Raw genomic sequence first — 26,969 nt, 5'->3', positions numbered from 1 at the left:
TGATGATGATAATAAAGTCAATTTAGAGACAGTGATAGACTGTGAGAGAAAAGACTTTAAAAAGACGACAAGAATAAAGAGAATTCAAAAGTACGCAGCACAAGGACAATGCAGACGATTGCCGACTGTAACTGACGCCACACGAGCCTCTCGGTATTCAGCCATTTGTTCAGATTCCTCGAGGAGTTTCTTTCTTTCCTCTTCCCTTTTCGGAGAAACAATCCAGTAAGGCAGCAGACAAGACCCATTCAGACGGAGCGGATATTTTACAAAATGTGCATGTTTATTAAATGTGAACAATCACAGTAGAACCACTTTATTTAGATTCGGCAAAGAAAAAGGGAAAAAGAAAAATGGAATCCTAGGCTGAAAACACGGAAAGTGATAAAGAGTGTCACAGAGGACTAACATGGGATGAAAGAAAGAAGAGAAGTCGTTGAGGGGTGGAGTCCGGGCCAGGGGAGGCTCCTTTGTGGGTGGGCGGAGTCATCTCGGGTCAGGGCACGTCGCTAATTAGCATTCATGGGAGGAGCTCTTCAAAGCTGTAGCTCTGCAGCTTCAAGGGGATGCCAGCAGGGGGAGCCGATGTCCTTATGTTCCAATGGAAAGTCCTTGTGCGGGACAAACCCAAGCAAAAGCAATTCGTGGAAAAGGATTAAAATGAAAAGATAAATAAAAAAATCAAACGGTGGAGCTCAGTAACCAATCACAGCATCCATAAATAGAATAAGAAAAAGAAACACACGTCTAAGTTTACCTCGTAACATTTAAACTCACCAGAACATACAGAACTATAAACCAGTACCTCTCCTACAGTAGATTCTTGTTTTTTTTTTCTTTAAAATATATAACTTCAATATATAACAATAACATTATAATCATATTGCAATGCCTCTAGAGAATGTGCATAGGAAAAGCTTCACTGCAGTCCTCACGGGTTGCGGGTGGGGGGGGGGGGTTTGTGGGGGACTCAATTCACAGTCCGTTCTTCACGAAACCGAATGTTAAAGTAGCGGGTGTCTGGATGTGGCGGAGTTGCCAGGAACAGGCGGCTACCCTCGACTGTCGTCTGCCCGTCAAACATCCTGGAATGGGAATCGTTTCCTGTTGGTTTCTTTTTAACTTCTGAAACAAATTGCACCAAATATCACAATCAATGGTCCTGAGAGGCGAAAAAAAAAAAAAACTAATTTCACTGGACCCCCTTGTCAGGACCCCTTCAGACACGGCGGCCAGATCCTTCCTCCAGTGACAGACTGGGACTAACGGGTTCAAGGTGGGGTAACCCTCATGATCTGCCTATCCAGACCCTGACTGGATATTTCGGAGCAGATAAGACCTCAGGGAACAACAATGCAGCCCCCCCTTGGTAAACCAAAGGAGTTTAGTATGAACAGCAGCATAATTGTGCATAAAGTGCCCACTTGGCACCGGGAATGGGTGAATATGCAGGTGCAAAACGTACGAGAGAGAGTAGCCATGACTGAAGAAAAGTGCCTGATGTATTGGCAGGGAATGATTTAGGGGATAAGTGAGATAACACGCCCCCCCCACCCCCCAACAACGCTGTGAAGATCCTGTGAAGTATGGAGGAGTTGGAGCCCACTGACAGTTTCACCCAGTTGATCAAAACTGCCCACTTTACTTTAGTGCCGCCCTGTCCCGTCAGTGGGCCCAGTCTTTCAACTACCACCCATCTGCACTTTGATTGTCAGCCCTCCACATGTTTTCACTTTCTATCCACCACCACAGCCAGAGGAGGCAATCCCACTGCCACCACCAATTCATACACATTCACAGTTTGATCTCCATGTTTCTTTACTTTCTTTCCAGCCTCACATCCCACCCATCCTGATCAACGATAGGGTGGCTGGCTGATTTCCCACGAGAGCTCAGACTCTCATGTCTCATTTTAACACTTCCCTAGAGAGCCCCACCAGTCAATGCCAACTGTCACCACTAATTTATACACAGACACAGAAAGTGTTATTTCTAAACTTTCTATGGTAAAGTTAAGGTGTAAAGGCCTGGTTTAGCCAGGGTGCTGCCCACGTCAGTGCCTGCCAAAACATCCCAAGATGGCCTGTGCAGCCAATCCTACCTCTATCACCAATTCAAACACATTGATTTCCAGCCATCCATCCATTATCCAACCCGCTATATCCTAACTACAGGGTCACACGGGTCTGCTGGAGCCAATCCCAGCCAACACAGGGCACAAGGCAGGAAACAAACCCTGGGCAGGGTGCCAGCCCACCGCAGCATTGATTTCCAATTCTCCAAATTTCTTAACTTTCTATTAGTCCATACCCTGTCCATACCAACTCATTACGTTGGGGTGTAAAGATCCTTTCCAGCCAAGGTGATGCCTGATTTCACACAAGAAGTCAGAATCTTCTGTCTCATTTTAATACTTCTCTAGACAGCGAGAGGTGCCAATCCCACTTCTGCCACCAATTTGCACACATGCACAGTGTGTGTGTGTTATTTCTTACCTTCCTATCTTACCTCCTTACCGACCACACAATAGGAAAGTCCTGTCCAGCCAAGGTGATGCCCACTCTTGGCTGACTTCACACAAGGAAGTCGAAATCTGTTGTCTCATTCTAACACTTCTCTAGACAGTGAGATGCACCAATCCCACTTCTCCCACCAATTTGCACACATGTACAGTGTGTGTATTTCTTACCTTCCAATCTACCTTCTTACCTACCACATAATAGGGAAGTCATCTCCAGCCAGGTTTGTGGCCACCTTTGGCTGATTTCATACAAGAAGTCGGAATCTGCTGTCTCACTTTAACATTTCTGTACACAGTGAGAGGCACCAATCCCACTGCTGACACCAATTTGCACACATGCTCAGTGTCTTTGTGTATTTCGTACCTTCCTATCTTCCTCCTTACCGACCACACAATAGGGAAGCCCTGTCCAGCCAAGGCGATGCCCACCTTTGACTGATTTCATACAAGAAGTCGGAATCTGCTGTCTCACTTTAACATTTCTCTAGACAGCGAGAGGAGTCAATCCCATTGCTGCCACCAATTTACACTCATGCACAGTGTGTGTGTGTGTTATTTCTCACCTCTTTACCTACCATATAATATGGACGTCCTCTCCAGCCAGGGTTGTGCCCACCTTTGGCTGATTTCACACAAGAAGTCGAAATCTGCTGTCTCATTCTAACATTTCTCTAGATAGCGAGAGGAGCCAATCCCACTTCTACCACCAATTTGCACACATGCTCAGTGTCTGCGTGTATTCTTTACCTTCCAATCTACCTTCTTACCTACCACATAATAGGGAAGTCCTCTCCAGCCAGGGTTGTGCCCACCTTTGGCTGATTTCATACAAGAAGTCGGAATGTGCTGTTTCACTTTAACATTTCTGTACAGTGAGAGGCACCAATCCCACTTCTAACACCAATTTGCACATATGCTCAGTGTCTGTGTGTATTTCGTATCTTCCTATCTTCCACCTTACCAACCACATAATAGGGAAGCCCTGTCCAGCCAAGGCGATGCCCACCTTTGGCTGATTTCGTACAAGAAGTCAAAATCTGCTGTCTCATTCTAGCACTTCTCTAGACAGCAAGAGGCACTAATCCCACTCTGCCACCAATTTGCACACATGCTCAGTGTGTGTGTGTGTTGTTCTTACCTCCTTATCTATCACACAACAGGAAAGTCCTTTCCAGCCAGGGCTGTGCCTACCTTTGGCTGATTTCACACAAGAAGTCGAAATCTGCTGTCTCATTCTAACACTTCTCTTGACAGTGAGAGGCACCAATCCCACTTCTGCCACCAATTTGCACACATGCTCAGTGTCTGTGTGTATTCCTTACCTTCCAATCTACCTTCTTACCTACCACATAATAGGGAAGTCCTCTCCAGCCAGGGTTGTGCGCACCTTTGGCTGATTTCATACAAGAAGTCGGAATCTGCTGTCTCATTCTAACACTTCTCTAGACAGCGAGAGGCACCAATCCCACTACTGCCACCAATTTACACTCATGCACAGTGTGTGTGTGTTATTTCTCACCTCCTTACCTACCATATAATAGGGATGTCCTTTCCAGCCAGGGTTGTGCCCACTCTTGGCTGATTTCACACAAGAAGTCAGAATCTGCTGTCTCATTCTAACACTTCTCTAGACAGTGAGAGGCACCAATCCCACTTCTGCCACCAATTTGCACACATGCTCAGTGTAGTGTTTGTATTTCTTACCTTCCTATCTACCTCCTTATCAACCACACAATAAGGAAGTCCTGTCCCGCCAGGGTGGTAGCTGATATCACACAAGAGGTCAGAATCCACTGTCTTACTTTTAAACTTTCTTAGACCCCCAAACCCAGAGGACACAACTCCACCACCACCACTTATTTGCACAGTTCAACTGTCAGCTCTTTTTTAAATTTTATTTCCTATGCACCCACTACCTCATTAGGGGTAAAACTCCTGTCCAGTAAGGATTAGGTGGTGTGCAGTCTTTGGTGATTTCACACATAATGACAAAATCAGCCATCTTACGTTAAAACTTCTCCAGATGGCCAGGGGAGCCGATCCCATTTCTGTCACCAATCTGCACACACGCACAGTGTGACTGTCAGCTCTTTAACTTTCACACTTTACACTTCGGATTGTAAAGGTGACGTTTAACCAAAGTGGTGCCCAGGTCCTAATCGAGCATTTCATTTAAACACACAAGCCAATCCCACTGCTACCACCAATTCACACGATGTCACCGTCTTGACTTCCGATTCTTCAGAGGTCTTCTCTTTCAGGCCCTCCACTGCATTGCAGTACGCTGCTCATTTAAAATGTCTGGCAGTTTACAAAGCAGATTAGGAATAATTGTGACTCCAGAAGGGATGCGGCTGTAAATTCGGCGTGTAATTGAGTCGCCACTCTCATAACTTCTGCCTCTACTATCTGCAAATCATTGGCTTTTGCTACCAGCGTTATTGTGTTTCATATTTTCGACTGCTGTACAGAAATACGCCTGAAAAGCCAAAATAAATTAACATTAGTTCATCCGATAGTGGAAACATGAAAAATTGATTTGTGTCCATGTCATGCGCCCCGCTGAAACGCAGGATTACCTTGTGATTATCGTCTGGGCTGCAATCCATTCTTATGTATAAGATGTCGGGGTGGGGGTCTGGGGGGGCTGCGGTACACAGGTTTCTGCTTCTGACAATTAGGCCTGGACAATTAATTTTTGTGTTCCTGCAAGAACCTGCTGAGCAAGTGGTTTTCTCTAAGTTCTCAACTCGACCTGATCTATAAAATCACTAAGAGAGGTACAGGGTGGGCTTATAAACCCACCGTGACATGGCATGCATGTGTGGGACGAGCGGGAAATAAAAAAAACACACACAGACTGACAGGAGTGAGATGAGCCTGGGCAAGACCCCCGGCAGCCATTGGATGACCCTGTGTGCTGGAAACTGGACAGGAACTACAATCAAATTCAGTTAAGAGCCACGGAGTGGGGGGGTCCTGGAAACAAGGCGGGCACTGGCAGGGGTGGCGATGTCATTTAATGGCTCTGTCATTGTGACGGAGCTTACAAGTGAACAGCGTGCAGAGTATTAGCCACATAAAACAAAATTGCTGACTTGAGAGACCACCCGTTTCAAGGGAATTTTAAAATCGGTAGTTTTAGAGACACAGAAAAATGTCAACAGGGTGAAGCAATGGTGTCAAGATCAAAAATGAGCAGCTTGGAGTCGTGTGACGTCTCCATTACAGAAAGAATTTGAATGTCCATCCATCCATTTTCCAACCTGCTGAATCCAAACACAGGGTCACAGGGGTCTGCTCGAGCCAATCCCAGCCAACAAGGCAGGAACCAATCCCAGGCAGGGTGCCAACCCACTGCAGGACACACACAAACACACCAAGCACACACTCGGGCCAATTTAGAATCGCCAATCCACCTAACCTGCATGTCTTTGGACTGTGGGAGGAAACCCACGCAGACACGGGGAGAACATGCAAACTCCACGCAGGGAGGACCTGGGAAGCGAACCCAGGTCTCCCAACTGCGAGGCAGCAGCGCTACCCACTGCGCCACCGTGTCGCCCGAATCTGAATGTTCCGATTCTTATCTGTTCTGCAACAAAACAGAATGAATAAATCATACCTATGTGAGACAGACAGAGAGGAAAGGCGCTACATTAGGTAGACATGAAGGGCACTACATACGACAGACCTAGAGATCCTTAGGTTTTTATATCTACGATAGACAGACCTTGTCAAGAGGTTTACTGACCTCGGCAGTGACATTCATGTGACTCTGGTGACTCTTCCTATAAAGTCAGTAGACGGATTGGAACAGCATGGGGGGACATGAGGTCGCTGGTAAGAGGTGTGTGGTGCTCCAGATATCTCTAAAAAAGGATGAAGGTCCAAGTCTTTAGAGTCCTGGTGCTTCCTGTCTTGCTATATTTTTGTGAGACATGGACGCTATCCAGTGACCTGAGACAAAGACTGGACTCCTTCAGTGCTGTGTCTCTTCAGAGAATCCTTGGGTATCGCTGGTCTGACTTTGTGTTGCTCATGGAGTCCCGAGTGAGACACATGACCTGCATTGTGAGGGAGCGTCAGTTACTGCACTACGGCGATGTGGCGCATTTCCCCGAGGGTGATCCAGCTCGTAAGATCCTCATTGTTGGGGACCTGAGTGGCTGGACCAGGTCAAGGGGTCACCCACGTAACACCTGGCTGCGGCAGACAGAGGGTCATTTCCGGAGGGTGGGACTGGACCGCGTGTCTGCCTGAGGGGTTGCAAACTGGGATCCAGAGTTGTTTTGTCGTGTAGTGGGTGCGACAACACGCTGTACCAGTGCATGCTCCCCAACTTGACTTGACTTGATAGACAGACAGGAAAGTTACTATATGAAATAGACAGCAATGGAAGGTTCTGTGTAAGCCTAATAGATATATACCACCATTCATTTCTCTCTGGGATATATAAAACCTTATATTAGACAGATAAAAATGAAAGGAGCTATACAAAAGAGACAGACAGACAGAGATGAAAGATGCTATATAAGATAGACAGGTAGATAGAAATGAACGTTTCTATATATGATAGAATGGTGTTGTACCATGTAAGCCATTACGGGGGAAATGACAAGTCAAGCAAAATGACACCTTTGATTGGCTAATTGAAACAATTACAATGTGCAAACGTTCCAGGCAAGTCAGACCCCTTTGGCGTAGTCGTCAGGATCAAAGTCAATATGCTGAGCTGTTTATTTAGGAAATTACTACAAGAAGCTGATGGTGAGATTTCCCTATATTGCCTGAAGAAGGGGCCTGAGTTGCTTCAAAAACTGGCATATTGTAATCGGTTCAGTTAGCCAATAAAAGGGGTCATTTTGTTTGACTTCTCATTATCTAAGATAGATAGACAGATATAGCATCATTCATTTATTCATGTGTTATTTAACACCTTACATTCCCTAGATAGAAATAAATGAGTGATATAAGACAGATAGAAAAGAAAGGCGCTGTATAGATAGATACAAATGAGGGTGCTACATAAGATAGATAGATAGATAGATAGATAGATAGATAGATAGATAGATAGATAGATAGATAGATAGATAGATAGATATTAATTTTAGCATATTCGGCAGGATCATAACATTAGATAGATAGATAGATAGATAGATAGATAGATAGATAGATAGATAGATAGATAGATAGATAGATAGATAGATAGATAGATAGAATAGTAATGAAGGGTTTTATGTAAGACAGATAGATACGTATAAAGCACCATTCAGTTCTAACTGTGATGTATAAAACCTTATATTAGAAAGACAGAAAAGAAAGGAGTTAAATAAAAGAGACAGAAGAGAGATGAAAGACTATATAAGATAGATAGGTAGACAAAAATGAAAGGTACCACACAAGATAAATAAAAGGTTCTACATAAGACAGATTGATAAATAGCACATTTCAGTTCTCACTGTGATATATAATACCTTATATTAGAAAAACAGAAATGAAAGGAGCTATATAAAAGAGACAGAGATGAAAGATGCTACATAAGATAGATAGGTAGACAGAAATGAAATGTTCTATATAAGATAGCTAGGTATACAGCACCATTCATTTTTTTCCATGTTGTATAACTCCTTACATTCATAGAAATGAAAGGAGCTACAGTATATAAAATAAATTGGAAGACAGAAAATGAAGGGTGCTATATAAAATAGATAGAAACAGAAACTAAATGTTCTGTATAAGATATATCCACCTTAATAAAGAGATTATAGTGTCTGTGTGTCTGTCTGGTTGCTACAGTATGTCTCTGTAATTCCAAAAGATTGCACATCATAAACATTTTTAGTCATAAACTGCATTACATTTGTCATTCCAACAGATGGCGCATCACAAACATTTGTATTAATGCATTTTATTACTAAATGCATTTAAAATGCATTCCAGTATATGGTGCACTGCAAATGTTAACGTGGAGGTCTACGTTTATTACTTAAGTTTCAATCTGTCATTTTTATCTCTTTTATAGAACACCTTTCATTAGATCGACAGAAATGAAAGGTTCTTTATAAGATAGATAGATAGATAGATAGATAGATAGATAGATAGATAGATAGATAGATAGATAGATAGATAGATAGATAGATAGATAGATAGATAGATAGATACTTTATTAATCCCAAGGGGAAATTCATATGATGGATGATCCCTTGCCAAGCCAGGGAGCTTTTATAAAGAATTGATGAAGGGAAGCAGCCTCTAGGGAACATGTGCTCTCCCAATGTGATAGGTAGCATCGTCCCTCTGGTGGCTCTGCCATGTGCACACCTGCAGGGCTGAATGGGTGTAGTAGACCCCAAGGGGCAGCCCTGCTAGGTTTCTTGGGCGCTGCCAAGCGGCTGAGAGAAGACACATTCTGTGTTTTATAGAAGTTCTGTGTGGCCCAGAAGTTCTTTCTGGGGATACTTTATAGTGGGTCTGGTATGAAGAAATTGCTCCACCTCACAATGTCAGAGTCAGCAGCAGAAGAAGAGTTGTGCTGCACTGTGCTGTATTTGGAAGAAAAAGAAGGCTGTTAAAGCTCTTGAACCGAACTGGGACTATAATGGTGGTGGCGCCACTTGAAGGCCACTTTCTCTTTCTCTCTCTCTCTCTATATATATATAGGGTGGTCCAGATCTAACTATACAACTTTTAATGCAATGCAAGGCAATAATTGCACAGTTAGATCTGGACCATCCTGTGTGTATATATATATATATATATATATATATATATATATATATATATATATATATATATATATATATAGGGCGGCACGGTGGCGCAGTGGGTAGCGCTGCTGCCTCTCAGGTGGGAGACCTGGGGACCTGGGTTCACTTCCCCGGGTCCTCCCTGTGTGGAGTTTGCATGTTCTCCCCGTGTCTGCGTGGGTTTCCTCCGAGCATTCCGGTTTCCTCCCACAGTCCAAAGACATGCAGGTTAGGTGGATTGGCGATTCTAAATTGGCCCTAGTGTGTGCTTGGTGTGTTTGTGTGTGTCCTACGGTGGGTTGGCACCCTGCCCGGGATTGGTTCCTGCCTTGTGCCCTGTGTTGGCTGGGATTGGCTCCAGCAGACCCCCGTGACCCTATGTTCGGATTCAGTGGGTTGGAAAATGGATGGATAGATGGATGGGAACGGCAGAGATGATATACTTCCGGGCTGAAGAAAAGAAGAGTTTTTGATCTGACCCAGAAGTGCTAAGAATCACATGGACTGGGGGGGATCAGAAGCACTTCCGGGTCATGGAGTATAAAAGGATTGTGGGAGATCCCAGCCGTGAGCCGAGTTGGGAGGAAGGGTGACTGAGCTGCTGGGAGTGGATGATTGTGTATTTGTGATTATTATTGATTTATTTGTGATTATTGGAGTATTGTGGAGTGGAGGGTGCTTTGTGCACTTATTATAACATTTGGACTTTTACCTGGTGTCTGACGTGTGGTCTGAGGGTTCAAGGGGTCGATAGCGCCCCCGCACTGTCACAATATATATATACTGTATTTCATACACAATGTTTTTTATTTTTCTCTTTTATACAGCACTTTCAGATAGCTAGAATGAAACTCCTTTCAGTGGCCTGTGCTTCAATTGGGTAAAGACAGACAGACCGTCAGGCATGAAAAGTGCTAAAAAGACAGAGAGATAGAAAAGCTGTTACATAAGATAGAAATGAAGTGATCTATATAAGATAAATGGATATATAAAGGTTTCAATTTCTCTGTCTTTTATAAAGTGCATTTCATTTGCTAGGCAGTAACGAAAGGAGGTATGTAAGGTAGGTATTTAGATTAATAACACTTCATTATCTCTGTCTTATGTAGCGCCTTTCATGAGAGAGTTAGAAATGAAAGGCACTATATAAAACAGATAGACAGGTAGATGGCTAGGGACCAGGGCTTTGCTCTAAGGCTCTCGGTGCTGCCCTCTGGTGGTGATAAAAGTCCCTTCAGCTGCCTGTGCTTCAACTGGGGGAAAACATCTACACGATGAAGCATATCGGCGAGGGACTGAATACAGAAAGGCGGCACATAAATTCCAGAGACGCTCCGGATCACTGAGTGAGGTGTCAGGTGGTCTGAAGCTCCTCCTCCTACATAATAATATCCCTTGTTTATTTTTTTTACTCCTCAGTGAGCGGGCATTGGGCTCCCCCTCAAGGTGACCCTAACCTGCTCTCAAACCCATGGGGTCCTTGGCTGAACGTCTCTCTCTCTCTCCCTCTCCTTCTCCCTCTGATTGTCCCACCTTCCACCGATGGTGCCCATCAGGCTAGTGATGCTAAAACGCTGCTGATGGATTCTGACACTCAGAGCCCCCCACGTGTCCCTCCAGGATGTCTGAACGGCAGACCTTAGTGCGTCTAGCTGCACACCACTCACCCACGGCGCTCTGAGGTAGTCTGAGGAGAATCTCATCTTTGTATGTGGAGAACCAAGAGAAGAACAACATCCCTGTGTGGACTGACGGACACGGCCTGACGGGGTGGGGATTCAGGGTCCTGTGCTTGTAACACCAAACAGCGACATCGTTCTGCATGTCAGGGTAACCTCTAAAATCACATAAAGAAATCAATAAATTTCTGTTCATTCTCTACCCTAATCTGAAAGGAATAAACGTCATCATGTCAAAAATGGCGGTGGCCTATGATACGGTATTATGGTATGGGATACTAAAGTCTTCCACAGGAACAAACTGAAGGAAAAAAACAAAAAACCCTAAACATTGTCCTCATTACGTGGACGGTCAGCATCTTGGAGAAAGATGAGAAAGTTTTGATTTTTTTTTTAATTTTTACATTGGTGTCCCGTCACCCTGCACTCCTCACTTCTTGTCGTCCTTGTTGGGCCTGATCTTCATTTCGGAGTACTTGAGGGAGTACTGCCAGCCTGTCCATGAGGACCATTCGATGCCATCGGCATACGATGTGTGGTGACCCTTCAGGTACTGGCCGTTCAGGTTGGACGTGTGGCAGTTGCGGTACCACCAGGCGCCGTGGTAAAATGAAGCGCAGTTGTTCTCCGAGTGGTCGTTGTCTTGGTCCTTTGTGGTGAACTTCATGCCGTTGTGCTTTAGTAGAGAATCACCTGAGAGAGAGAGAAAGAGGGAGAGAAACAGAGAAGGGACACAAATCAGAAAAGAAGAAAATGTGAATCAGAGAGCTGCTTGGACACTGCGGAAAACAATTATGACTTGGAGGGAGTGCCCACCAGGATGGCACATGAATGGCACTGTGACGATGCAGGTTCTTGGTTCTACTCCACGGCTCCCACTTCCCTTTAGGGAGCCCTTTGAACCCAACACCATCGGATGAGCTGGACAACGAGGACATCAAAACGAAGCAAAGGGGAAGGTGCAAAGTGCAAACAGCGCTTTTATTAAAACAACAAAACCAAAACAAAAGTGTCCTCCTGTTATGGTGTATAAAATCTACAAATGATCTCTCTATTATAAAATAAAAATCCTGGAAGGCTGGAAGGAGACGAGACGTGATTTTCTCAGAGAGACACTTTCACATCCCGCGAGACGAGTCTTTGAGCCAAGAGATTTAAGCACAGCCGGGGGCCGGAAATAAAAGACAAAGAGATAGATGACTAAGTAGAACGTCGTAAAGAATTCAAAAACGTTGGCACGATACACATGCGGAACACGTTAAGAGATAATGGAAGTACGAAAATTTGAAAGTCGCAAACCACTGACAGTAAAGATTGCATCAGCGCAAACAAATGGAAATGATTACTCGGTGATAATTGGCTCTCCTTGATGAAACAAGCGTGATTTGAAAGAGAATAGTGAAAGGTGGATGCGGAGGGGCATAGAAACAGAATTTGATTAGCAGCACATTCCCCTTTTGTATTATTAATATGTAGCTTTTGTCAGAATGTCTCAAATCTCACAGACTTACCCTTATAAGGTATTGTACTTTATAACTTCTCCCCACCTTCACTTCTACATCTATAACCTCAGGCAATTATGTGTAGTAAAAGACAAGCAACAGTTAAGTTACACTTTAAATAATGTATTATGGGTAATATTCATAAAATAATAACAATTAGATTAGATAGATTAGATAGATACTTTATTAATCCCAATTCCCATACTCCAGCAGCAGCATACTGATAATAACAATATTAAAGAGTAATAACAATGCAGGTATAACAGACAATAACTTTGTATAATGTTAACGTTTACCCCCCCGGGTGTAATTGAAGAGTCGCATAGTGTGGTGCAGGAACAATCTCCTCAGTCTGTCACTGAAGCTGCTCCTCTATCTGGAGATGATCCAGTGGATTCTCCATGATTGACAGGAGTCTGCTCAGCGCCCGTCGCTCTGCCACAGATGTCAAACTGTCCCGCTCCGTGCCTACAATAGAGCCTGCCTTCCTCACCAGTTTGTCCAGGCGTGAGGCGTCCTTCTTCTTAATGCTGCCTCCCCAGCACAACACTGCGTAGAAGAGGGCGCTCGCCACAACCGTCTGATAGAACATCTGCAGCATCTTATTGCAGATGTTGAAGAACGCCAGCCTTCTAATGAAGTATAGTCGGCTCTGTCCTTTCTTACACAGAGCATCAGTATTGGCAGTCCAGTCCAGTTTATCATCCAGCTGCACTCCCAGGTATTTATAGGTCTGCACCCTCTGCACACAGTCACCTCTGATGATCACGGGGTCCATGAGGGGTCTGGTCCTCCTAAAATCCACCACCAGCTCCTTTGTTTTGCTGCTGTTCAGTTGTAGGTGGTTTGAGTTGTACCATTTAACAAAGTCCTTGATTAAGTTCCTAAACTCCTCTTCCTGCCCACGACAGCAGTGTCATCAGTGAAATAAGCAAAGTACACTTGAATATTGGCAACCATACAACCTGATGAATGCTGATGTGTAGTTTCAGGCGGCACACAGACTTGTTAGTTGCTTGAAATGTCTCTAGTTAAGTCCTCATTTGTGGTCAGCTTACTTCAGAACAGGCCGCATGCCTGTCTCAATATGGCTGCCGAGCTGTGCTCTTCATTGTGTTGTCCTTTTCAGTTCATGGTGTGTGCGATGGTCTTTCATCAGTTTGGTAAGAGATTGAGAGGGTGAGGTAAAGCAAGCAAATCTATAGATTTTCTGTCCAACCCCTACAGCCAATAGGGTGTTGTGGTACTTAAAGGCTTCTGATACAAGACAGCCATACTTCAGACCAACGGGGGGACAGAAAACCTTCACACCTGCCCTCCAAACTGTGTGTTAAGGTGACGCTTGGCAGTTAGGCAGCCTGGCTTTCCTGTAGGGGTTTACCGAGAGATCCCTGCAGAGAAACATTTGCCAAACTTGTGTGAGGCACTTCACCCCAACCTTGTCGTAAAATTACAAAGAGACTCAGTCCTAAAAGGGGGAAAGGGGTTCTTAAACCATCAAACCATTGCTGTTCTTATCAATAATGTAACACTAATATTACATTGGGGGCGGCACGGTGGCGCAGTGGTAGTAAATTTCCGTTTGACACTGACAACCGTAACCGTAACACACTGACAGGAGCCAAATTCGCAGGAAAAAAAAAAACCTTGGGCGCAGTGGGCCCCCTCCAACTGTGGGCCCGAAGCGGTCGCTTCATTCGCTTCGCCCTAAAGCCGGCTCTGCACAGTGGTCCCAACTTCTCCCATTTCACAATTATTGAGGCCATTTGTGCTCCTTGGGGAACACTCCCAAGCTCTAGAACTGGTTTCTAGCCCCCTTGCTCTGGTCTGTGCCGTACCACAGTTTGATCTTGGAGGTCTATGGAGTTGTCAAGGCTTCGTTTTTTTAGTCCTGACATACAGTGTGAGTCCGTAGGACCACCTCTACACAGCTCCACGTGTGCCACTCTAAAAGATGTCCGGTTTATTCAGTTTGCCACAGAGGGACTCCATTCCAGCTCTAGGAAACATCTGGAGGAGAACTAAAGCAAACAGTCTGGAGGGTCTGAATTCTTCTAGGAATGAGAGACTTCAGGATTGGATTTTGAATAACATTTCTGAAAAGTACATTTTAACTTGGGGGTGGCGCTGCTATCTCACAGTTAGGAGACCTGTGGTTCACTTCCTGGGTCCTCCCTGCGAGGGGTTTGAATGTTCTCCCCGTGTCTGCGTGGGTTTCCTCCTGGCGCTCCGGTTTCCTCCCACAGTCCAAAGACATGCAGATCAGGTGGATTGGCGATTCTAAATTGGCCCTAGTGTGTGCTTGGTGTGTTTGTGTGTGTCCTGTGCTGGGTTGGCACCCTGCCCGGGATTGGTTCCTGCCTTGTGCCCTGTGTTGGCTGGGATTGGCTCCAGCAGACCCCCGTGGCCCTGTGTTCGGATTCAGCGGGTTGGAAAATGGATGGATGGATGGATAATATTACATTGCTTTGTCCAAGTTACAAATAAAGACATACAAATATTTATCAACTTGTATGCAAAATTTCACATCACAATAGATATAATGGGAGATGGTAGGCTAAAGTATGTGCTGGTATTTATGAATAGCGCCTGATGACCTCGACTCTCTTTGTTCACTGACCCCTAATGTCTTACATGTGCTTCTGAGTGGATGAGTAGTCATTTTCTCAAACTAAATAAGGAGAAAACATAAATCTTAGTGACTGGCAAAAATGAATATAATGAGAATAAAATTAGAGATAAACTTGATCCATTAGGCTTAAAAGTCAAGACGGAGGAAAAGAATTTAAGGGTAGTTATTGACTTTGACCTGAATTTTAAATCACATCTTAAATCAGATTACCAGGACAGAATTTTTAAATTTAAGAAATAAAGCAAAAGTTAAACCTCTTATACTGCGGTGGGCTGGCGCCCTGCCCGGGGTTTGTTCCTGCCTTGCGCCCTGTGCTGGCTAGGATTGGCTCCAGCTGACCCCCGTGATGTTGTGTTAGGATATAGCGGGATGGACGATGACTGACTGATTAAACCTCTTATAACATTGCAAGATGTGGAAAAATGAGATCGCGCTTTTGTTTTCAGTCGGCTAGATTACTGTAACGCACTCCTCTCAGGACCACCCAAAAAAAGACATCAATCGGTTACGACGAGTGCAGAATGGAGCTGCTAGAATCTTAACTAGGAAAAGAAAATATGAGTAAATCACATTAGCGTCGTTACACTGGTTACCTGTGCCATTTAGAATTGACTTTAAAATACCGCTGGTGGTTTACAAAGCCTTCAATAATCTCACTCCATCCTGTATTTCAAAATGTCGGTAACTTTACACTCCAAATTGTAACCTTAGATCTTCAAATGAGGGTCTGCTTAGAATTCCAAGAGCTAAATTTAAAAGAAGTGGTGAGGCGTCCTTCAGCTGTTAGGCACCTCAAATCTGGAATAGCTGACTAATAGGAATTCACCAGGCTAATACGGTGGAGCCCTTTAAAAAAACTGAAACTAAAAACTCATTACTGTAACATGGCTTACTCAGAGCTTCATTTGAGTGTAACCCTGATGTTCTGTATATGCATTGAATTATCGTTTCTATCATGGCTCCTCAATCCATACTAACCCAGACTTTCTCTGCTGTTCCTTTTCCAGTTTCCTGTTATCCTGATCTGCGCCCCCATCACCTGATCAGGGCACCATGCAGTCCCTACATTGATGGATTGAAGGCCAGATGACCATCATCATCATCATCTAGTTCTTCCATGTGAAGCCTGAAAACCATGAGGACTGATTGAGATCATTATATGTTACGGGGGCTGGCTGGGTGGTCTCGTGGCCTTGGAACCCCTGCAGATTTTGTTTTGTTTTTTACTCTCCAGCCCTTTGGAGTTTTTTTGGTTTCTCTATCCTCCTGACCATCGGACCTTACTTTATTCTTTGTTCCTTAGTATTACCTAATTCTTTTTTTTATTTTTCTTACATAAGGGGCGGCACGGTGGCGCAGTGGGTAGTGCTGCTGCCTCGCAGTTAGGAGACCCGGCTTCGCTTCCTGGGTCCTCCCTGCGTGGAGTTTGCATGTTCTCCCCGTGTCTGTGTGGGTTTCCACCCACAGTCCAAAGACATGCAGGTTAGGTGCATTGGCGATTCTAAATTTTCTCTAGTGTGTGCTTGGTGTGTGTGTGTGTGTGTGCCCTGCGGTGGGCTGGCACCCTGCCCAGGGTTTGTTTCCTGCCTTGCGCCCTGTGTTGGCTGGGATTGGCTCCAGCAGACCCCCGTGACCATGTGTTAGGCTATAGCGGGTTGGATTATAAAATAAAGGGGCGGCATGGTAGCGCAGTGGTAGCTCTGCTGCCTCACAGTTAGGAGACCCGGTTTGCTCCCCAGGTCCTCCCTGCATGGAGTTTGCATGTTCTCCCCATGTCTGTGTGGGTTTCCTCCGGGTACTCCAGTTTCCTTCCACAGTCCAAAGACATGCAGGTTAGGTGCATTGGCATTGGCGATCCTAAAAAGTGTCCCTAGTGTGTGGGTGTGTGTGTGTGTGCCCTGTGATGGGCTGGCACCCTACCCGTGGTTTGTTCCAGCTCTGTGTTGGCTGGGATTGGCTCCAGCAGACCCCCTTGACCCTGTAGTTAGGATATAATAGGTTGGATAATGGATGGATGGATTTCTTTCTTCATCTTGTAAAGCACTTTGAGTAACATCATTTCTATGAAAACGTGCAATAGTAATTAATGATGTTGTTGTCAGCCACTGACTCTGCTATTTCTTTTAATGAGCTTTCAACCTAAACACAGTGCTTGGCACCTTATCCAGAGGTTGAGATAAAACGCCCTAAAAGGCCGTATCTAAAAATGTTTACATGCTTCTCGACATGCTGAAAGAATTTAATTTATTAACTTTAAATGTATAGATGAGAATTCTCTAAACTTTTTTTTTTTCTCTACTGAGCTCAAAAGGGATAAAACAAGTCAGTTGGGGCACAGATGGTGTAGTAGGCAGGATTGACAGTGTTCCTTCGCAGCTGGGAAGCTGACAAGATATCAGGCGCCCTCTCACCAAGTGAAAGCGAGTGTGAAGGCTTCATCACCTCGTTGTCTTCTTTCTTTCACTCTCTCTCTCTGTTTTTTCTTTTTACCTGTGATGCAGGGAGGGGCACCCGATCCCCCCATTAGGCTCTCCAGATTTCTTTGAATCTCTCACACATGTCAGCAAATCGGCGCTATGCTTCCATGATGAGCCCATTAGATAAATGTTTCTTGATGCGTCGAAAGAAGGCAAAAAGATAAAACATTAGTCTAATGAAGCGGCTCCACTCGGATTTTTGTGTTCCTGTAAGCGAGCGTTAGATTTCTAGACGAGGTTGTCAGCTAATGACCCAGCACACCAACACAGATACCTGACCCTCCCTGGTCGCAGCGAGCCTCCCTCTCTTGGGAGATCTTCATCTTATTCAGTCGTTGTTTTTAATTCCACCAATGTCCTCAATTCACAAAGTGCTTCTTTTCAAAGAGCACTCAGACTAAAAATGTTTTTGTCATAATTGATATCAAAATCACAGTCGGGCTGAGCGAGTCCCTGATCTTGATATGCTGAGCCAGTGAGTGGAGTTGTGTAATCAGAATATAAGTTTAATGTCACTGAGCTCTATGCAAATATTATAAATCTGCTTCTTTTCACATGTACAGTGTAAGATGGACGCTGTATAGCGACCGACCCGACACAGACTGGACACGGGAGGCACGTGTAAAACAAATAAAACGATTTATTGTCCTTCCCCTGTGGGTGCATGTCTTTCCCGTGAGCCACCGGCAATACACAGTCCCAAAACACAGCACTTTCTCTTCCTTTTCTTGGCACCACCACTCCTCCCAAGCAACCTTGTCCTCCTCCACCCGACTCTGGCCGCTGTGGGGTGGCCGCTGGCTCCTTTTATAGTTCACCCGGGTGTTTGAGTTCCGGCTGCACTTCCGGGTGTGATGCATAGTACCAAACACAGCACCCCCTGGCGGTGCCTGCGGGACCCAACAGGGCTGTACCCAACTCCAATTCCCAGGGAGCCCTGTGGGAAACCGAGGCATCGCTCCAACCCAGGGGGGGCGGCCATCTAGCATCCAGGAGGAGGTATTGCTGTGTCCAGGGCTGCTGCCCCTGAATATAGTGTGCAGGGGCGTCCCGGCTGGGCATGCCTGCCACAACAGATTTAGCACACAGGGGCTCATCATTTACAACTGCTAGGCCAAGCATAGGACAAGATAGACAAAGACAAATGGGCAACGTGCGCTACTTCTGTGTCAGCATGCCTCTCTTTGCCTTGTTTGGAATGGCATGATTTACCTAAGTAAGGGCCTACACATGGAGAAAGAGTACAAAGCCTTGGAACATTGCCCGGCACACCTTTGAAGCCGACGGATGGATGGGAGATAATGTCATCCAATCCTGAAAATCCTTCCAGTGTAGTGACGAAAATTGGCAGACTCGACACAAAGGACTTGTCATGGCTTTCCGTCTGTCATGCCACGTAAACCGTCTTTGAAGAAAGCAAAGTTATTTTCTCTTATGTGATTCTTACCACCGTACCTCTATGGGAGGGAAATCGCCTCATTATAATATATCTATTTAGGTTCAGGTTATTTAAAACGCCACAATTAAAAAGAACTTATTGCAACCAGGGAGCTAGCGCACCCTGCTGGATAGAAGTTGAACCTGCCACTTTGTGACGTTCGGACCCCAGGACCAGAGGTGTGACCAGAACATCATGTGTGGGTGGGCATTTGGCTTGTCTCGGGGGCAAAAAATATCCATCTATCCATCCATCCCTATTTTTGTAGGGGGGTCAAATGATAATAACAACATAGTTTTATATAACATATAAAAGCAAAAATTGTGGCATAAATCATAACCTATTGTTCAATAAAATTAACAGAGGCAATGGAACTTGTATTATTATTTTTTGTGAACAAATATAGAACTACATCTGCAAGGTAAATTTATCAATAAAGTCAAATGTATACAACATTTGAGAGCAAGAACAGAAACGTGGCTTATTGTAGTCATGGGAGGCTATAGGATATTATCCTGGATATTATCTACAGGACCAGTCTGCGGTTACTCTTGGCAAATTCAGAAATACAGTAATCCCTCGCTACTTCGCGGTTCACTTTTTGCGGATTCACGACTTCGCGGATTTTATATGTAAGCATATCTAAATGTATAACTCGGATTTTTCGCTGCTTCGCGGGTTTCTGCGGACAATGGGTCTTTTTACTTCTGGTACTTGCTTCCTCAGTTGGTTTGCCCAGTTGATTTCATACAAGAGATGCTATTGGCGGATGGCTGAGAAGCTACCCAATCACAGCACGCAGTTAAGTTCCTGTGTGCTGCTGATTGGCTCAGCGACGGAGTGCTGCATTAACCAGGAAGTCTCATCTCACTCATTCAGCATTAACGTGCTCTTGCTACTGCTTCAGGGGATCATCACCTTCATCGTCATCATTTTTACTGAGCAGCATATTCATCACCTGCCTCGCAGTTAGGAGACCCGGGTTTGCTTCTCGGGTCCACCCTGCGTGGAGTTTGCATGTTCTCCCCGTGTCTGCGTGGATTTCCTCCGGGCGCTCCGGTTTCCTCCCACAGTCCAAAGACATGCAGGTTAGGTGGATTGGTGATTCTAAATTGGCCCTAGTGTGTGCTTGGTGTGTGTGTGTGGGTGTGTGTGTCCTGCTGTGGGTTGGCACCCTGCCCGGGATTGGTTCCCTGCCTTGTGCCCTGTGTTGGCTGGGATTGGCTCCAGCAGACCCCCGTGACCCTGTGTTCGGATTCAGCGGGTTGGAAAATGGATGGATGGATATTCATCACCATCATCACATCGTATATAGCTACGTGTACTTCGCTATACAGTAAGTGTAAACTTATCTACCGATTTCATATTGCTTAGCAGTTGTCCCTGTTATTAATAAAGGGTGGGTTGTAAACAATACAGGGAGGGTTTAAAAACGTCCAAATACACGTTAAATAATTAAATAAATATGGTGTCCCTACTTCGCGGAAATTCAGTTATCGCAGTCGGCCTTGGAACCTATCTCCTGCGATAAGTGAGGGATTACTGTAAATTCATTCACGTCTAGATTTTCTATGATGTTTTTCTCATGTGCCAGAATGTCTACATTTCCCTTCCTTGAATGCAGTATTGTTCGGCGGAGTGGAGTTGAGAATGCGGTTCAAAGTAGAGAAAGAGCTTTCGCATGCAGCTGAAGACACACCAGTGATGAGTGCTGTGATGCAGACATGGCTCTGACTTGCGGGACGCTAGACGCGTGTTTGTGGAAGCCGCCACCGTCTTTTTCTAGAGCTCTTTTCCAATTAGTGTAGCCGTGTTTGGTGAATACGTCCTCGTGGTCCGAATTGGAAATACTAAATTTGTGGCAGGCAAAGCAAAAGCTGCCATCACGGACAACAGAATATTCAAGCCATCGTCGAGACTGATACCAGCTTGCACTAAAACATCTGAGTGTCTTTCCGAATTCGCGTTTGGGATAATTAATTAAAATGGGCTGGGATGGGCTATCCATATTTAAGTCAGGCAGACCGGACTGTATATTTTGTTGAAGGCAGAGGTTTGGAGTACCGACACGGGCGCAGAGCTGGAGGATTGTGTAGGCTTATCTACATCTTTTGGAGTTCCAGTTCCTGATGTGGGTGCTCTGTGCTCCGTGTTGGTAGCAGCGGTGCTGTGCTCAACCCTGGAGCCAGCAGCTTGTGGAGGGACAGATGTTGAAGATGTCTGCTTTTTAATAAGCCGCCTATGCATAGCCTTTGGTGTTACCAACCAGAAAATAAAAGAAGAATGGAACGTATACGCTGTTTTAATTAAAGAATACGGTCAACAAGTTCAAAACGTGCTGCAAAATGTGCGGCGAAGTGAACTGTGAGCAGCTTGGTGCCTGTCTAGTGGAGGAGACACCGCCGGATATGCCCCAAATTCAAACGGGCCAATTGGAAAGCAACTCAGTCAGTCAGTCAGTCAGTCAGTCAGTCAGTCAGTCATTATCCAACCCGCTATATCCTAACTACAGGGTCACAGGGGTCTGCTGGAGCCAATCCCAGCCAACACAGGGCACAAGGCAGGGCGCCAGCCCACCGCTGGAAAGCAACTCAGTTTTGAAAATCAAATGTTATTCTTCTCCAGAGTTTTCATTGGACAGACAGAGCATTTCACGGGGGGGGTGGGGGGGGTGGGCACGGCTTGTCTCTGGGGGGGGCAGTGCCCACCCCAGCCCCCCCATGGTCACGCCTCTGCCCAGGACACAGTTTCACTAATGAGTCTTGGCATGACTGCCATTTTATCGCAAGGTGATCTGAGGAGCGGTGACGTGGTGCAGGTTGTCACACATGGCTGCTTGGGGGATCACCTGACGGACTCAACTCAGGTATGCCATACCACCCCAGGACGAGAGGGGGGGGCACAGTCACTAAAGGTATCGTCTCTCACCTCTACAGACAAAATCGACAGCCTCATTGGGCCACGTGTTATGGGTGGGCACCAAATGAACATCACTCTGGACCAACGTCTTGAAATGCCTTTCAGGCAGCCTCCTAATCTATTAACAGCTGGGTTTGGTGGGCTCCCAGGGGGGCTTAAAGCAGAGAAGGACAAACAAACTGTAATTGCCTTTACTTCACTATTGGCACGTAGACTTGTCTTGCTCAAATGGAAGAATCGCAGCCAACCTCTTTTAAGTCAGTGGGTAACTGATGTTAATGATACAACTGGAAATTGGAACAAAATCAAATTCTCACTTAGAGGGTCTGAGCAAAACTTTTTTAACGCCTGGCAGGAACTAATCAATAACATTTTGGAATAAGCATTTATACTGGGGAGAAGGACTCCTTTCTCTCTTCACTACTCTCAAAAGTTTCACTCCTGCTGTTGGCCTTCCTCTCTTTGTCATGGGTGGGGGGGTTACACTGAATTGAGTTTTGTTAAGTTTGACTTGCTTGTATGGAATGGTACTTGCCTTTTACTCTTTGAGGGATGAATATTTTTTCCAAAAAACAATGGTTCCACTCAGAAATCAACATAAAACGTCTGTTGCTGCATGCTGCGGCTGCCAGTTTGCCAAGAATGTGCAGCAGGCTTGCTGCCAGGCTGGGACAGCAGCAGCGGTCACGGTCACAGTGCATTACAATCTGGTTTCTACCTCTTATCATTGTTAAGTGGTAGCCCTCCCTGGTGAAGATTGTCAGTATCACGACTAGCTGGGGACCGATCAGCTGAAGCTGGGACCTCACATTGGTTTTCAATCACTTGTATCAAAAACTGAGTCCGACAAGTCATAGTCCAGTTCAGAAATAATAGGCAAAATGTCGTCCATGGAGTATTTTGCTTTATGCATTCGCTTTGATCTCTTACCAGATGTCAATGCCATTTTTGCCGTTGTGTGCGCCTTGCTACTCACGAAAGTGCAGGGAATCTCGGTGAAACCAATGAATCTAACTTTCCTTCTAGCAACGAGAATCCAACTAAAATGTAACGGTTGGTTTTGTCACTGTTTACAGTTGATTACCATCGTCAACTCCTCCTTTTGATAAAAGTCGACATCAGCCCTGAAAGAGTTAATATGAGGGGGAGTCAAGATGAAGTTAGAAAATGGGATTTATTAGAAAGTCACCATCTCGGTCCACTGGACTGATTCCCTTCATCATTCTAAACACGTCAGTCAGGTCTCCTCTTCATCTCCTGTAATGGCTCAGCTCTTTTAATCTTTCATCATAACTCATCCTCTGTAGCCCTGAATCAGCCGAGTCGCTCTTCTCTGGACCTTCTCTTGTGCTGCTATGTCCTTTTTGTAGCCTGGAGACCCAAACTGCACCCAGTACTCCAGATGAGGCCTCACCAGTGTGTTATAAAGCTTGAGCAGAACCTCCTGTGACTTGTACTCCACACACCAGGGCGCTATATAACCAGTCATCTCTCTTCTCTATCACAGCTGCTTTATTGGCTGGGTGACCAGCTCTAGGAATTGTCATGATTAGAACATTTGAACACTCCAGACGAGAGTGAACAAAGCTCCCCAGTCCTCTCCACTTATTTCTTACAAAATAACATCAAGTCGAGTTTTGAAAATCCCTAAAGTCCTACTGTCTATCACACTACTTGGTCGCTTATTCCAAGTGTCTATCATTCTTTGTGAGAAGAAAGACTTCCTAATGTTTGTACAAAGTTTACCCTTCACAAGCTTCCAACTGTGTCCCTGTGTTCTTCATTTTAAAGTCCCCATCTCAAACCACTGGACTGTCCCTTCATCATTTTGCACACTTCAGTCAGGTCTCCTCTTCATCTCCTTAAGGCTCAGCTCTTTTAATCTTTCCTCATCACTCATCCCCTGTAGCCCTGAATCAGCCGAGTCGCTCTTCTCTGGACCTTCTCTTGTGCTGTTATGTCCTTTTTGTAGCCTGGAGACCCAAACTGCACCCAGGACTCCAGATGAGGCCTCACCAGTGTGTTATAAAGCTTGAGCAGAACCTCCTGTGACTTGTGCTCCACACATCAAGGCGCTATATACCCTGACAGTCTGTTTACATTCTTATTGGCTACTGAACACTGTCTGGCAGCTGATGGTAATGAGTCCACTATAACACCTAAATCCTTCTCATAAGGTGGACTTTCTTTTTTTTTTATTTTTTATTTTATTAAATTTACGAGGGGGAGACAAACTAAAATTAGAAAATGGAACAAACCTTCATAAAACTGAAGCTGTCATTTCCCAATGGAGTCTCCACCCTTCTCAATGCCTGGAAGTGCCCAGATACCAGCAGAATAAAAGGTTTTGTCTCGTCCTCGCAGCCACCACTCGTGCACCGCTCTCTTCACGTCGTCATTTGTCTTGAATCGGCGGACCACCCAGACGTTTGTTTTTTTTAGCAGTCCAAAAGGGTGGAAATCACACAGTGCCAAACCTGGCGAATAAGGAGGATGTGGCAATACCTCCAACTTGACATTCTCCAGACAGGCCTTGGTGTTCTTAGCAGTGTGTGGGCAGCAAAATGACCCCTTGAGACATCAGTCCCTGCCACTTGGATCGAATATCAGGCTTCACAGTGGCCTCCAGCAAGTCAGAGTAACTTGCACTAGTGCAGCAGTTCTCAAGCTGTGGGGCAAAGTAGCAAAAAAGGGGCCACGAATGTTGCCATATGTGACGTAATTTCACTATTTGTAAAACTTGTAGTGGTGTATCAGCAGCAAAAAATATAGGAATACATTTTATTAGGGTTTCAAAAAAACGTTAGGGGTGCGCGATTAACACTGTTATGAAAACTCGGGTCGCAAATACTTAAAGGTTGAGAAACGCTGCACTAGTGACTGGAATACCACTTGGCATATGGTGTTTGACGAGACAAAACCTTATATTCTGCTGGTATCCGGGCCCTTCCAGGCATTGAGAAGGATGGAGATGACACTGAGAAATGACACGATCGGTTTTGTGAAGGTTCATTCCATCTTCTAATAAATCCCATTTTCTAACTTTAGCTTGACTTCCCTCCCTCATAAATTCAATAAAATAATAAAAAAAAATGAAAGTCCACCTTATGAGAAGTATTCAGGAGTCGCAATGGACTCGTCACCATCAACTACCAGACAGTGTTCAGAAGCCATTAAGAAGTCTAACAGACTGTCGGGTTATATAGCGCCTTGATGTGTGGAGTACAAGTCACAGGAGGTTCTGCTCAGCCTTTATAACACACTGGTGAGGCCTCATCTGGAGTTCTGTGTGCAGTTTTGGTCTCCAGGCTACAAAAAGGACATAGCAGCACAAGAGAAGGTCCAGAGAAGAGCAACTAGGCTCATACAGGGCTACAGAGATGAAATTTATTGTCAGTAAATGTAAAGTAAAACATGTAGGAATTTAAAATGTGAGGTCTGAATGCACAATTGCAGGTCAGAAAATTGAAAGTCCATCTTATGAGAAGGATTTAGGAGTCGCAATGGACTCGTCACCATCAACTACCAGACAGTGTGCAGAAGCCATTAAGAAAGCTAACAGACTTTAAGGTTATATAGCGCCTTGATGTGTGGAGTACAAGTCACAGGAGGTTCTGCTCAGCCTTTATAACACACTGGTGAGGCCTCATCTGGAGTTCTGTGTGCAGTTTTGGTGTCCAGGCTACAAAAAGGACTTAACAGCACTAGAGATGGTCCAGAGAAGAGCAACTGAGCCTTTAATGGAGAGGAAGAGGAGACCTGACTGTCGTACTTAAAATGATGAAGGGAATCAGTCCAGTGGATCGAGACGGTTATTTTAAAATGAGTTCATCAAGAACACGGGGACACAGTTGTCAACTTGTTAAGGGGAAATTTTGCATAAACATCAGAAAGGTTTCCTTTACTGAGAAAACCACGGACACGGGGACTACGTGACCAAGTAGTGTGGTGGACAGGAGGACTTTAGGGATCATCAAAACTCGAGTTGATGTTACAGGACTGGCGAGCGACATTTGGGCAGAATGGCCTGCTCTTGTCCAGATTGCTCTAATGTTGTTAAACCCCAACTCACAACAAACAGGAAGTCCCCACCCACAGTGCAAATCCCACCCAAGTTGCCGATCATCTCAGTTTGTGGATTTGCTGTGTGGTGAACTGCAGTAAGCAAGTTGCCAACCTGCCATCTCAGGCTCAGAGGCGAGTGCTTTGTGGTGTGAGCTAAATGGAGAATGGGTGACGTCAGCTGATCTCTCTCTGTGTCAGCAAACCCCCCCCCCCCCCCAACTACCTTCTCTGTGCCATGTCACCACTACACAGGACTTAAAGAGTCTGCCACTATTGTCTTGGCACCAGATATCACAGAATACCTACAGGGGTCTTGTGGAGTCCATGCCTTGATGGGTCAGAGCTGTTTTGGTGGCATGAGGGCACCGACACAATGTTGGTGTTGGGGGGTGGGGTGGTTTTAATGTTTCGTCTTCTTGGTATATAAACGTCATGCTATGTGATGGCCTGGTGTCCTGTCCTGGGCCGCCACCGGCCTTGTGTGCCATAACACTGGGGTAGGTTCTCTCCGCCTGAACTGAATTAAGCAGAACTGAGAATATTGTGCAGGAAACTGAGGGTCTGGCATCTTGTCCATGACCCTGTACTGGATGAAGACACATTCATTAGTAAAGAGTTGGCTTCTAGAATCAAGAAAATCAAAACTTGCAGTCGTGTTACCAACTGGCGAAGAAAATCGGTCAGAAAAAACAGCAGGTGGCAGACACCATGTCACCCTGGCACCACTGAAGCAAAGAAACCCCTGCAGCTGTCCTACTGAACCCCTCAAGCACCTCTGGGATGGCGGGCTTTACCTTTGCCATCCAGGACACTGGTAAAATAGATGAACATAAGGCAGCCTGACCCAGAGGTGGGCACGGCACCATGCCCATTCATTACATTTCGTTTACGTCTGTCATGTGTGATAGTCTGTTGCTGATTTAAATGAATTACCATAAATTTATCATTAAATGAATTCATAGGGGGAAAAAAATTAAGTGAACTCCT

The 26,969-nt window shown here is 45.1% G+C and overlaps 1 protein-coding gene and 2 long non-coding RNA genes across 4 annotated transcripts in view; all 3 read right to left on the bottom strand.

The window, feature by feature from the left end:
• Positions 1-260: 260 nt before the first annotated feature.
• Positions 261-26,969, bottom strand: part of LOC127529255 (uncharacterized) — a 481,587-nt gene continuing 454,878 nt past the window's right edge. For both annotated transcript variants that reach the window (XR_007935927.1, XR_007935928.1), the window contains exon 2: positions 261-1,423. This is a non-coding gene — a long non-coding RNA (uncharacterized LOC127529255). The remainder of the gene's footprint in view (positions 1,424-26,969) is intronic.
• LOC127529248 (uncharacterized) lies at positions 2,337-4,762 on the bottom strand. The gene is made up of 3 exons (XR_007935913.1): positions 4,094-4,762; positions 2,906-3,137; positions 2,337-2,503 (listed from the first exon to the last, which is right to left on the bottom strand). It is a non-coding gene; the product is annotated as an uncharacterized LOC127529248 (long non-coding RNA).
• The window catches only part of fibcd1a (fibrinogen C domain containing 1a), a 349,438-nt gene continuing 332,927 nt past the window's right edge, over positions 10,459-26,969 (bottom strand). Inside the window, 1 exon segment of the mRNA XM_028808633.2 lies at positions 10,459-11,642. Within this exon segment, the coding sequence (XP_028664466.2) occupies positions 11,380-11,642 (263 nt within the window). The 3' untranslated portion in view covers positions 10,459-11,379.

This window comes from Erpetoichthys calabaricus, chromosome 9 (genome assembly GCF_900747795.2).
Source record: "Erpetoichthys calabaricus chromosome 9, fErpCal1.3, whole genome shotgun sequence".
Classification (NCBI taxonomy): domain Eukaryota; kingdom Metazoa; phylum Chordata; class Cladistia; order Polypteriformes; family Polypteridae; genus Erpetoichthys; species Erpetoichthys calabaricus.
This window is presented reverse-complemented; position numbering and strand designations above follow the sequence as displayed.